The following is a 14,177-nucleotide window of genomic DNA, read 5'->3' as shown; positions in this document are numbered from 1 at the left end:
TCTAGAAATCACAACCGAGGCCCATTTATTTGTCGTCTCTTTTGCTTACGGAGAAAGGAAATATGATTAAAGGCATAGCTTATTCAGTAACATATTTTATTGTCTTACTTTTAGATCTGTAATGTTAATTGCATGATTCACGTGGGCACGTTGAGTCTCAAACTTTCCTGATGATCGTTGTAAAAAAAAAATAGACTGACAAAAACCTTCAAATCATATTTTTATTTTTTTTTATTTTTTATTTTTTTCAAATCATATTTTTAAAAAAGAAAAGAGGAATATGGCATTGTAATAGTATTGATCTAAAATCTGAAGGGATAGCCTTGGTCTGTAGGAGCCACAAAATGTCCCCATTTCTGTGTGGAAAAATGTAAGTGGGTTGGTCTACGGCCCAGCGGCAAATGTGATGGAGTCTGATTTCTGGGCTCCATGTGACATGAACCCCTTTGCTTCTCACAGGTGCCTGTGCCCGATGTGATGATGCCCAACAGTCTGCTACTGCCAGCGGCCGCCTCTGAGAAGTCAGAGCGGGACACACCTGCAGCCATCACAGCTGAGGGATCTGGGAAATATTCAGGTATGCCAGCCCGGGTGCAGGATCTGTGGAAAACACGTTCAGGGGCTCGCATGTGTGGTGATGTTCAGGACTATTACTATTAAAGTTTAGTTGCTGCTGTTTAAAAGCATGGAGAAAAAAAAAAAAACAACTGTGGTGTTTCCAAGAGCTACATTTTCCAAAGCACATGTAGTATCTGGTTACCTATAACTGCTCTTAGGAGACCTAAAAGTGTCGATGACCAAGGATATTGTGTGTTCTCATTCCTAACCGCTGGCGTCATGGCCCTCATATCATGCTGATTACAGCATCCTATAACTACCTTTAACCTGCTTCTTTTTTTTTTTTTTTCCCCTATCCTGGAATTCCTTGAGATCGGGGGTGATTTCTTATTCACCTTTACATCCCCAGCACCCAGTACAGTGCTTGGCACACAGTAGCTGCTCAATAAGTATTTCCGCAAAGAATCAATTAGGGCCGCCTCGGTGGCTCAGTCGGGTAAGTGTCCAACTCTTCGTCTCAGCTGGGGTCTTGATCTTGGTCGTGAGTTCAAACCCCACGTTGGGCTCCACGCTGGGCACGGGGCCTACTTCAGAAAGAGAGAGAGACTTGATTTAGCAGAAATCTTTAGAGTTTCCTACTTACTATATTTATTGGCATTTAAGCAGTAGGCTTTCTTCCTGTAAGTGACATGTTTGTGCTTTCTTCCGCACAGGCGACAGTCCAGTGGATGACAAAAGTATGGCAGGTCTTGATGACTCAAAGGCTAGCGTGGAAATAAAGAGCGAGGAGCAGAAACCAACGAAAGAACCCATGGAAGTGTCAGAATGGAATAAAAATAGCAGTAAGGATGTGAAAATCCCTGACACCCTGCAGGATCAGTTAAGCGAGCAGCAAAAGAGGCAGCCGCTCTCCGTGTCGGACCGCCACGTTTATAAGTACCGCTGTAACCACTGCAGCTTGGCTTTTAAGACTATGCAGAAGCTTCAGATACATTCCCAGTATCATGCGATTCGGGCCGCGACGATGTGTAATCTCTGCCAGCGTAGTTTCCGTACATTCCAGGCTTTAAAAAAACACTTGGAAGCAGGCCACCCCGAGCTGAGCGAGGCCGAACTTCAGCAGCTGTATGCCTCCTTGCCCGTGAACGGCGAGCTGTGGGCAGAGAGCGAAACGATGGCACAGGACGACCACGGCCTAGAGCAGGAAATGGAGAGAGAGTATGAGGTGGACCACGAAGGGAAGGCCAGTCCTGTAGGAAGTGATAGTAGCTCAATCCCGGATGACATGGGCTCTGAACCAAAGCGGACCTTACCTTTCAGAAAAGGGCCAAACTTTACGATGGAAAAATTCCTTGACCCATCGCGCCCGTATAAGTGTACAGTGTGTAAAGAGTCGTTCACCCAGAAGAACATTCTCTTGGTCCATTATAATTCAGTGTCTCATCTGCATAAGTTGAAAAAGGTCTTGCAGGAAGCCTCCAGCCCCGTTCCTCAAGAGACCAACAGCAGCACAGACAACAAGCCCTACAAGTGCAGCATCTGCAACGTTGCGTACAGCCAAAGCTCCACGTTGGAAATCCACATGAGGTCCGTGCTCCACCAGACAAAGGCGCGGGCTGCCAAGCTGGAGCCGAGCGGCCACGGGGCTGGTGGGCACGGCATGGCAGCAAACAGTAGTCCCGGCCAAGGGATGTTAGATTCCATGAGTCTAGCGACAGTCGGCAGCAAGGAGAGCCACTTAGATGCCAAAGAATTAAATAAAAAGCAAAGTCCGGACTTAATCTCTGCGCAACCTCCGCACCACCCGCTGCAGTCACCAGCACAAATCCAGATGCAGCTCCAGCACGAGTTGCAGCAGCAAGCTGCGTTCTTCCAGCCTCAGTTTCTAAACCCAGCCTTTTTGCCCCATTTCCCTGTGACCCCCGAAGCACTGTTGCAGTTCCAGCAGCCTCAGTTTCTCTTCCCCTTCTACATCCCCGGCACGGAGTTCAGCCTGGGGCCGGATTTGGGCTTGCCGGGCTCGGCCACGTTTGGAATGCCTGGCATGACAGGAATGGCCGGATCCTTGCTTGAAGACTTGAAGCAGCAGATTCAGACCCAGCATCACGTCGGCCAGACTCAGCTCCAGATCCTACAGCAGCAAGCACAGCAGTACCAGGCCGCCCAGCCCCAGCTGCAGCCCCAGAAGCAGCCGCAGCCGCAGCCGCAGCCGCAGCCGCAGCCGCAGCCGCAGCCAGCCGCGAGCAAGTTGCTGAAACAGGAGCAACCGAACCTCGCCAGCGCCGACGGCCCCGCCTCGAAGGACGCGCCCCCGTACAAGGAGGCAGAGGAGGCCGCGGAAAAGCAAGAGAAGCCAAAGCAAGACTACACAAGCGAGGGGGAGGGACTCAAAGAAAGCAAGGACGCGAAGAAGCAGAAATCCCTGGAACCGTGCATCCCGCCGCCCCGGATCGCTTCGGGGGCCAGAGGAAACGCAGCCAAGGCCTTGCTGGAGAACTTCGGGTTCGAGCTGGTCATTCAGTACAACGAAAACAGGCAGAAGGTCCAGAAGAAGGGCAAGAGTGGGGAAGCCGAGAGCACCGAGAAGCTGGAGTGCGGGACGTGCGGCAAGCTCTTCTCCAACGTCCTGATCCTCAAGAGCCACCAGGAGCACGTGCACGGGCAGTTCTTCCCCTACGGCGCGCTGGAGAAGTTCGCCCGGCAGTACCGGGAGGCCTACGACAAGCTGTATCCCATCTCGCCCGCCTCGCCCGAGACGCCCCCGCCGCCCCCGCCGCCGCCGCCGCCGCCGCTGCCCGCCGCGCCCCCGCCGCCGCCGCCCCTGGGGCCCGGGAAGCTGCCCAGCGCCGGGCCCGCGCCCCTGCAGGCGCCCCCGCCCACGCCCCCCGCCGCCGCCGCCGCCGCCGCCCCCGCCGCCGCCGCCGCCGCCGCCGCCCTCGGCGCCCCCGCAGGTGCAGCTGCCCGTGTCCCTGGACCTCCCGCTCTTCCCGTCCATCATGATGCAGCCGGTGCAGCACCCCGCGCTGCCGCCGCAGCTCGCCCTGCAGCTGCCGCAGATGGACGCGCTCTCGGCCGACCTCACGCAGCTCTGCCAGCAGCAGCTCGGGCTGGACGCCGGCTTCCTGCGCCACTCCCAGTTCAAGCGGCCGCGGACGAGGATCACGGACGACCAGCTGAAGATCCTGCGCGCCTACTTCGACATCAACAACTCGCCCAGCGAAGAGCAGATCCAGGAGATGGCCGAGAAGTCGGGCCTGTCGCAGAAGGTCATCAAGCACTGGTTCCGGAACACGCTCTTCAAGGAACGACAGCGGAACAAGGACTCGCCCTACAACTTCAGCAACCCTCCCATCACCGTCCTGGAAGACATCCGGGTGGACCCGCAGCCCTCCTCCTTGGAGCACTACAAGTCGGACGCGTCTTTCAGCAAAAGGTCTTCCAGGACGAGGTTCACCGACTACCAGCTGAGGGTCCTGCAGGACTTCTTCGACACAAACGCCTACCCGAAGGATGACGAAATAGAACAGCTGTCCACCGTCCTCAACCTCCCCACGCGGGTCATTGTCGTGTGGTTCCAGAACGCCCGTCAGAAGGCTCGGAAGAGCTACGAGAACCAGGCGGAAACGAAAGACAATGAAAAGAGAGAACTGACCAACGAGCGGTACATCCGGACGAGCAACATGCAGTACCAGTGTAAGAAGTGCAACGTGGTGTTCCCCAGGATCTTTGACCTGATCACGCACCAGAAGAAGCAGTGTTACAAGGATGAAGATGATGACGCCCAGGACGAGAGCCAAACCGAGGACTCCATGGATGCCACCGATCAAGTGGTGTACAAGCACTGCACGGTGTCCGGCCAGACCGACGTGGCCAAGAGCACCGCTGCCCCGGCCGCAAGCTCTGGCTCCGGGACTAGTACCCCCCTGATTCCGTCCCCCAAGCCAGAACTTGAGAAGACCTCTCCGAAACCTGAGTATCCCACAGAAAAGCCAAAGCAGAGTGACCCCACTCCCCCTTCTCAAGGCACCAAACCAGCCCTGCCGTTAGCATCAACGTCCTCCTCAGACCCACCGCAGGCCTCGGCGGCCCCGCCGCCGCAGCCACAGCCACAGCCACAGCCACCACCCAAGCAGCCCCAGCTCGTCGGAAGACCTCCCTCGGCCTCTCAGACCCCGGTCCCTTCCAGCCCACTGCAGCTTTCCATGACTTCCCTCCAGAACAGTCTACCTCCACAGTTACTACAATACCAATGTGATCAGTGTACAGTTGCCTTCCCAACTCTGGAACTCTGGCAGGAGCACCAGCACATGCACTTCCTTGCTGCTCAAAACCAATTCCTTCACTCTCCATTCTTGGAAAGGCCCATGGACATGCCCTACATGATCTTCGACCCCAACAACCCGCTGATGACTGGACAGCTGCTGAGCGGTTCCCTCCCGCAGATGCCCCCCCAGACCGGCTCGTCCCACGGCACACCGCCCGCCCCAGTGGCTGCTTCCCTCAAAAGGAAACTGGACGACAAAGAAGACACGGCCTGCAGTGAGAAGGAGGGAGGGAACAGTGGCGAAGACCAGCACCGCGATAAACGCCTGAGGACCACAATCACCCCGGAACAGCTGGAGATACTCTATGAAAAATACCTGCTGGACTCCAATCCCACCAGAAAGATGCTGGATCACATTGCACGTGAGGTGGGGCTGAAGAAGAGAGTGGTGCAAGTGTGGTTCCAGAACACACGAGCTCGAGAGAGGAAGGGCCAGTTCCGGGCGGTGGGCCCGGCCCAGTCCCACAAACGGTGCCCCTTTTGCCGAGCCCTGTTCAAGGCCAAGTCGGCCTTAGAGAGCCACATTCGCTCTCGGCACTGGAACGAGGGCAAGCAGGCCGGGTACAGCTTGCCGCCCAGCCCGCTGATCGCAGCCGAGGATGGGGGAGAGAGCCCTCAGAAATACATTTATTTCGATTACCCGTCTTTGCCACTAACCAAAATCGATCTCTCAAGTGAGACGGAATTGGCTTCCACCGTGTCAACACCGGTTAGCAAAACGGCAGAGCTGTCGCCCAAGAACCTTTTGAGCCCTTCCTCCTTTAAAGCAGAATGTTCTGAGGACGTGGAGAACTTGAACGCGCCGCCGGCCGAGGCGGGGTATGATCAAAACAAAACTGATTTTGATGAGACGTCGTCGATTAACACAGCGATCAGTGACGCCACGACGGGCGATGAGGGCAACGCTGAGGTGGAAAGCGCCACGGGGAGTTCCGGAGACGTGAAGCCAGCCCTGTCTCCCAAGGAGCCCAAAACTCTCGACCCCTTGCCAAAACCCGCCACCACGCCCACCGCGGAGGTCTGCGAGGAGAAATTTCTCTTTTCCCTCACCAGCCCCTCCCTCCATTTCAATGATAAGGATGGTGACCACGACCAAAGCTTCTATATCACCGACGACCCCGACGACAATGCCGACCGCAGTGAGTCCTCCAGCATAGCCGACCCGAGTTCCCCAAATCCCTTTGGCTCCGGCAACCCTTTCAAGTCCAAAAGCAACGATCGACCAGGTCACAAGCGGTTCAGAACCCAGATGAGCAACCTCCAGCTCAAGGTTCTCAAGGCTTGCTTCAGCGACTACCGAACTCCAACCATGCAGGAATGCGAGATGCTGGGCAATGAGATCGGTCTGCCCAAACGCGTGGTCCAGGTGTGGTTCCAGAATGCAAGGGCGAAGGAAAAGAAATTTAAGATTAACATAGGGAAGCCTTTCATGATTAACCAGAGTGGAGCAGAAGGCACCAAACCAGAGTGTACCCTCTGCGGGGTCAAGTACTCTGCCCGCTTGTCCATCAGAGATCACATTTTCTCCAAACAGCACATTTCAAAGGTGAGGGAGACCGTTGGGAGCCAGCTTGATCGGGAGAAAGATTACTTGGCTCCGACCACCGTCCGGCAGCTGATGGCACAGCAAGAACTTGATCGTATAAAGAAAGCTTCGGACGTGCTGGGCTTAGCGGTCCAGCAGCCGAGCATGATGGACAGCGGCTCCCTCCACGGCATCAGTCTGCCAGCAGCCTATCCAGGACTCCCTGGCCTCCCTCCGGTTCTCCTCCCTGGAATGAACGGTCCATCCTCCTTGCCCGGATTTCCACAGAACTCAAACAGTAAGTCATTTCAAGGAGAGTCAGTCTAATTCATTCATTAAATAGTAGGCAGCCGATCACGTGTAACCAAGAACAGGGTACGTTTGGATCTCTTTTAATTTCAGTAAGTGACACCTTTACCTTATTTGAAATCGATATTTTATTGGCTGCAATTAAGAACCAGGAAGTGAGTCCACCTGAACATACGCAGAAAAAGAAACACTAGGTAGGTCATAGCAGTGTCTCAGAGTTATATTGATTATTTATATCGGTACATCCTTATGTCGTAGAGGAATTCCTTTTATATAATTATTTTAATACTGATTTCAAATGGCATTTTAGCACAAACATGTGGCATAATATTCAATATACATATTAATAAAGCAAAGCATTAAATGATACATTTTTTGGATCTTAATTTATGTTCTGCCCAAGGAAAAAGTTTGTTTGTTTGTTTTGGGTTTGGTTTTTCTCCTCCTCCTCCTCCTCCTCCTCCTCCTCCTCCTCCTCCTTCTCCTCTTTCCTCTTCCTCCTCCTCCTCTTTTTCTCCTCCTCCTCCTCCTTCTTCTTCCTCTCCTCCTCCTCCTCCTCCTTCTTCTCCTTCTCCTTCCCCTTCCCCTTCCCCTTCCCCTTCTTCTTCTTCTTCTTCTTCTTCTTCTTCTTCTTCTTCTTCTTCTTCTTCTTCTTCTTCTTCTCCTTCCTCTTCCTCTTCTTCTTCAGTGACAGGAAGTTCAAAAGTTAAGGGCCCCCTAGATAGAGGAATTCACCTACATTACACCTAGCAGATAATAAGCTTATGTTCAAAGCTTAACTTCTAAAAATATGACCTCTGTGATCATTTGCAATTTAGCATTGCTCTAAGATTTTGATTTTTAGAGCTCCCATTGTTACTTGGTCCTTCAATAAATCTATAATCTTAGAAGTATATTTATATTAATCTATGACTTCCTACCCCCATCTCTACCCCAGGTCTATAAAGTCATAACTAAATTGTAAAGTTGTTTGAGGCAACCCCAGATGATAAATCCAATTCTTTTTTTTTTTTGATGAATCCAATTCTGTGTTCATCAAGAGAAATATAATTTATTCAGTGTAGATTTTGTGAATAGAGGATAGGCATCCAATTATATTGGGTTAAAAAAAATTGAATACAGTGAGCGAGGCAATCACACAGCCAAACATGTAACAAATGTATGTTTTATATGTTATACATAGAACATTACATATTATGCAAAGTAGAAAAAAGGATTCTTTTATAATTTCTTCCTTCAAGTTTTATTTTTCAAATTAACAGCGTTTAAAAAAAAAAAAAAACAAAAAAACAAAAACAGGGCAGCCCCAGTGGCTTAGCGGTTTAGCGCCGCCTTCAGCCTAGGGCGTGATCCTGGAGACACCTGACATGGAGCCTGCTTCTCCCTCTGCCTGTCTCTCTCTCTCTCTCTCTCTCTCTCTGTCTGTCTCTAATGAATAAATAAAATCTTTAAAAAAACACAGAAATAAGAAAACACCAGTGATGTTTTTTACCTTTTCACAAGGAAACTTTGACATTATTTAGAATGAACTAATTACATGTATCTACAGAGTTTCCAAAACACACAAAGCTTTTCTAATTTTCACAAATTAGACTTTTACATACATTTCAGACTTTCCAGTTTCATCTTTCTCTTCTAAAAACCAAAGTTGCCATGTCAATGGTAGGAAGGTCCTCCTATTTTAACTTTTAGCGTGGGAGATACGAAAACAATGGTATCAAATGGCCCTTTGACCACGACTAGCTTCTCGGGATCCTCCTTTCCAGAATGACTAGCTGACATTAGAGAGAAGCAGAGTAGACCTACACACGTAAGGAATGTGCCCAAGAGCAATTCTGCAATGGCCCTTCCCTTAACTATCATACCAACTACCTTGCCCCTAAGTAATATTCTGGGCTTAATTATCTGGATATTCTTGGGGCCTCAAAATGTTAAAGCTACAGTTGCATGATTTGTCTCTACATTTAAATCAAGTCGGACATAATTATTTTAAGAATAATGCGGTGCTTGTTTTTTTTTTTTTTTTTTTTTTTTGCAGATGAATGTGTTAATCTTCCATTCCCACTTCACATGTCACTGTGATTATTGACACAGAAAAATGTCTTATGTGGAAAAGCTTCTATGATCAGTTACATAAAATCGAGATTTTCCACATAATGTCTGATATGGAAAAACCCCTATGGACAGCTATGTAAAGTTTACAGCTATGTAAAATTCAAAATAAAATATTATGTAAAATAGAGTAAAATCTGATACTTTACATCTGCTAAGAACAGTTTAAGTATCTATGCCTTTAATCTACAAGTCTGCTTTAATTGATGCAGCCCGTGTAGTCACCCTTTTCAGTGGCAGCCAGAGCATCTGGTTTTTCTTTCTGCTGCGTAATGGGTCCTTCGCTGACTGCCCTTCTGGTCCATTACTCCAAAACCAGCACCCAGAGGGCTTGCATGAGAGAAAGTGAGAAGGGAAGAGGGAAGTGTTTATGAAATACTTAAATAACCTAACCTTTCTTCTCATTCAATTCAACATAGATATTATTTGTATCCTTTCCCTACCCCAAAATGTGGGCTCTGTTCCTAAGAGTTTCAAAAAGATGCTGGAGCCTCTCTTCAGTGAGCAGTATCTACAGATGCATCAGGTGTTGAGGAACTCGGGCTTTGAATCTGTTGCTTTATTCAATCATAGACCGAAACAGACCAGAGAATGATGCAAAGAGAAAAGGTCTGTGAACGTACCTACTAGAATTTGCAATTTCTCTTGAATCCGTTCTTTGTCTGTGATAGATTTTCAACATTAACACAGAGGAGGTACCAGCAGGACCTGGTCTGAGAGTCACACTTCCAGTTCACATCCTTTTTAGGCTAATTTACCTGTAGTGGTTAATGTTGAGTCTTTTAATTATCTTTATCTCTATGAGATAGAGTGGAGCTGTGGTTCTCCATCCTTCTATCCTCATCTTTCCGCTGGGTTCTTTCTTCCCAAACAAATATCTCCTTTGCTTTCTGGGAGAAGTAGACTTACTAGCCAGGTGAAATCAAAAGGAGAAAAAATGCTTTCTTTCTAAGTAGCATATATCTATCTGTGTTTCTCCCATGCCCTGGGCTCTTGCCACAACTTGATATATACATGAATAAACTTTGAGAATATGACATGTTCATCTTGGGCCCACTTTAATGGGATTTATTTATAGAAAAGCCTTCATTTTAAAGATAACCCATCCCTTTGAAGGTAAATCTGAGGGGGTTGATCCTGAGGAAATCCCAGAAAAGGGACTCCATTGGATATGAGATGTGCCATAAAGTAATGTCTGATTCCAAAGGCTACACGCCAAAATTGGTTTAAATTGCAATGTACGTGTTCAGTTTTAGTATTTATCAACCTCTAAATTTTCTGGCTTAATCACCCATTTTATTCTGTATTGGGTGGAATGGCTGTTCTGCTTTACCAGCTTTAAGACTTACCTTGCTTCCAACAAATCTTCAAATCATTTCGTCTTTCAAGATCATAACAAGGCCCTTTCGAGGGTAATATGCATCATGTGTGCCTATTTCCTGAATGATGACCCAGCCCTCTGTTCAGTAGTACTAATTACTATGACTCATTTGCTAATACAGTGAATAATTTTCCACTTTAAAAATTTCCTCATTTGTCTTCTTCTCTCAGGATCTTATGCAAAAAGGGCAAGTGGCAATAGGAAATCACGATACCGTACACCTGGAAAAATCGAAAAACTTCAGGTTTACATTTAATGCTTGAGGGTGTTGGCTTCCTTCGGCATTTTGCTCAAGATGAATAGAAAACTAACTTGATTTTCTATTTTTAACTTATTTACTTTATCCTTTTAAGCAGTGTCTGATTTTTATATCTTCCATTAGTGTTTGGAAATACTGTCTAACCCAATTTCCTTAAACGGAATGTTAGAACATGCCTTTTGCATTTTTCTCATACTTCAGTGTAATTTACTAGCACATTTGGGGTAAATCTAGATAAGAGTCAGTCTTTCATAATTTTAGCACAATTGTCTTTGGCTCCATGTACATAATAAGTTTTATTTTCACCTCAAAAATAAATTGTCCCTCTGGGAGACCAAAATCAAGGAAACCTGAGGGAAAATAATGGTATCTAAGTTCATTGCAAGACTGGCGTTTTCTTCCAAAAGCGTAACTTTCGGGAATAGGCAGCTGTTTCAGGAGAATAAAACAAACAAACAAAAAATGATAACAGGAGATTATAGGAGATTATTTGTAGAATAAGTTTCCTCTTTCAGTGAAATGTCAATGAATTGGAGTAGGAGTTAGGGAGCAGGAACAAACAAACGTGTCTTGAGCACTATCCCTTGGTGACAGACGTGAAAATTGGACATGCATTTAGTTATAGTTAGCACCACTTTTTCTGTATCAGGATTACTGTTCAGTGTTTTCTCTGCTATTTCCGATTTTCATATATCTGCATCTCTTTTCCTAAAATTTTTACTTCGTTGTTAATTATTTAACTAAGATGACTTCTCAAGATGTTGGATTCCTGAAAATCGCTGATAGTCTTTGACCATAGTGGTTAGGAATACCGTTGCAGTCTTCTAAAAATCTTCATGCCAGTCTGTCATATGGCCTCTGTATGGGAACTTGTAAACCCCAAGTGATGGAAAAGCCTGAGTCAACAACTATGGATCCTTTTTGCTTTCTCACTACCATTGCTGGCTTTGGCCTTTTAGTTCCTTAAGATTTCTCACTTGAAATGACCATGTCAGAGAGATAAGTAAGCCAGCAATTTTCATAGACATGGGAGGCAAAAGCACTTAGGTGGAGGTGGTGCAATCGAGTATGAAGTCTAGTTGAACTAGACCTAGAACTAAGGTTGGCTTTATGAATAGGCAAAAGAAGCTCAGCACCAACATACATAGTATCATTATGACAATGCAAGGAAGGTTCTTTGGTCCTTAGTAAAGGTAAGGACCACCTGAATCACTCATATCTGAAATTCTGTAGATATTAATACCTTTGACTTACTGAATTATCCTCTGTTAAAAGGAAAGTAGCATAGAATATCATGAAATCAGAATATCAGCAGGAAGAAATCCCAAATTATATAATCTAAAATATATTAAGCCTTTTCAGAAATAAGTGTATTCTGAGGGGTGCCTGGGTGGCCCAGTTGGTTGAGTTTCCAACTCTTGATTTCCACTCAGGTCAAGATCTCAGGGTCCTGAGATCGAGCCCCTTGCCCCCACATTGGGCTCTGTATAAGCAATAAACAGAAAGTTTGCCTGGATTCTCCTTCTCCCTCTGCCGGCCCCCAACCCCCATGCCATGCGTGCACATACACTTGCACATCTATCTGCGCACGCTCTCTCTCTCAAATAAATCCTTAAAAAAAAAAAAAGAAATAGGTATATTCAAATCTTTGGTTCTTTCTTGCAAATACAATTTTATAGAAAGGAAAGCGGAAAGAAGAAAGGCCTACTAGGCCTTATTAGGGCAAGGAGTTGAGGGCTTGCCCCCCAAAAGCAACTCCATTACTTCACAGTTTTCTTAGGGCTAGTCTACATCCTGTGAATCTAAGAAGTCTAATCATACCAAATTGGGTTAAAGATTCAAGAATTTGGGGCAGCCCGGGTGGCTCAGCGGTTTAGCACCACCTTTGGCCCAGGGCATGATTCTGGAGGCCCCGGGATCGAGTCCCACATCAGGCTCCCTGCGTGGAGCCTGCTTCTCCCTCTGCCTGTGTCTCTGCCTCTCTCTCTCTCTGTGTCTCTCATGGATAAATAAATAAAATCTTTAAAAACAAAACAAAACAAAAAAGATTCAAGAATTTATTCATTCATCCCTACCATTCCCCTGCAAATCTTCAGCCATTTTCATTTAAATGTTTTTCCAACGTGTCAGCCATTATTCTATAAAATGTGGATACTTGCTACCAGTTTCTCCTGGAAATACAATGTGAATTTTCAAGGTTTTTCTTTTTCTTTTGCATTTTGAATATTTGTATTTTTTTAGCTTTGGAATTGATCCAATTATAAACTTTGAGTGTCAGCTATAAAATTTAGTTTCCCCAAACTTCATCTCCCATTGAGTCACAGATTTCTCTCTGTCAAGTCACCTAATAGCTCTCAGACTCAATTTTAGTACTTAAAAAAAAAAAATGGAGTTTTTAGCATCTGTCCCCATTACCATTGAGGATATTGGGGAACTATTCTGTAGCGTGATGGAAATTACTTAGAGATTATCACTAAAACAACTAAAGAAATTATTCCAAAGTAAATCAGGGAAGAGTTGGGTGTGGTGAGGTTACACAGAATATCAGCCAGTAATAAGCTAGGCTAATTGACAATAATATGATAATGATTAGGGTCAAATTGAGAGTGATGTTGAGGACTTGAGAGTATCTTGAATGCTAAGCCTAAGAAAAGTTTTCTTACCTGGGTGAAGTCTAAAGTCTGTTTGTTTGTTTTCTAGCTAAAGAAGCATGCAGTTTTTGTATCACTTGTCTGTCTTTGTTTCTTTCCTTCCTTCTTTCTTTCTTTCTTTCTTTCTTTCTTTCTTTCCTTCTTTTTTTTTTTTTTTTTAACACTCAAGTGTTGCATTTAGCATAGAGGTAAGACTTTGAACAATATTAAAAGAGGTGGTTGTCTTAAATCTATGATCATTTTCTCCACAGCTATCCACTAATTTAAACTTGATTCACCTTCTCCTGGTTAATTCTTCCCTGTGCCCATGAGGCCTCCATCACAGTCGTTGCCTAGATCCTTGGGCTGAGAGCTGTAATCTCCTTTAGGAATGAACCGCCATCCATAAGGCTCCGTGTCTGTTCCTTTTGTAGTCAACTTTATTTGCCTCTAAAAAACATATTCAGGAAAGGCACAGACTTACAATTCCCTTTTCTACCCTGAGCTGTGGTTTAGTTTCTCACCCAACTATCCAGCTCATAAAAATGGCTCTGTGATAGGTTATTAGTAGCCACTACGTTCAGCTGAGTCCTTGAGATCCAGGTAGAGTCATACTGTCCTGGGCCTGTGTCTGCCTACTGGGAATTTAGCTCCCCTTCTCTAGTGGGGTTAGAATCCTTTTGGCACACCACAAGCAAACCTGGAAGAAGCATGTTTCGGGGTGGGGGGTGCGGTTGATAAAGTTGAATGTTAATATATTCAGTTCCCCTCAAGTACTCTGTTAGCCAGATTGTCAGGGTGGTAATAAATAGTTTGATCCGAACCCTTAAAAATGAAATCGTGCCTAACCATGCTCAGCTGGTTAGCATGAAGAGCCGTGACTTCACCGCTATTTGGTTTTTTGTTTGTTGGCTTGTTTTTTGGTGCCACCGGTGGTCATTTACTATTGCTCTTTAATTAGCTTGCCACCTTCTTTATTTAACGGAAATGCACTTTTCTACCGCAAGCGAAGCGGATGAACTTCATTTTGTTTGATGGCTCCTAACTTTTAGTGAAGGTGGTGATTATCAGACTGTTCA

At 46.3% G+C, this 14,177-nt stretch overlaps 1 protein-coding gene across 1 annotated transcript in view; it reads left to right on the top strand.

Annotated features, from left to right (window-relative positions):
* The window catches only part of ZFHX4 (zinc finger homeobox 4), a 179,398-nt gene that overhangs the window by 162,197 nt on the left and 3,024 nt on the right, over positions 1–14,177 (top strand). Inside the window, 3 exon segments of the mRNA XM_072734447.1 lie at positions 460–577; positions 1,272–3,438; positions 3,440–6,705. Of these exon segments, the coding sequence (XP_072590548.1) occupies positions 460–577; positions 1,272–3,438; positions 3,440–6,705 (5,551 nt within the window).

Source organism: Vulpes vulpes, chromosome 13, assembly GCF_048418805.1.
Source record: "Vulpes vulpes isolate BD-2025 chromosome 13, VulVul3, whole genome shotgun sequence".
Lineage (NCBI taxonomy): Eukaryota > Metazoa > Chordata > Mammalia > Carnivora > Canidae > Vulpes > Vulpes vulpes.
Note: the sequence above shows the minus strand (reverse complement) of the source record. Positions and strands in the feature narration are given on the sequence as shown.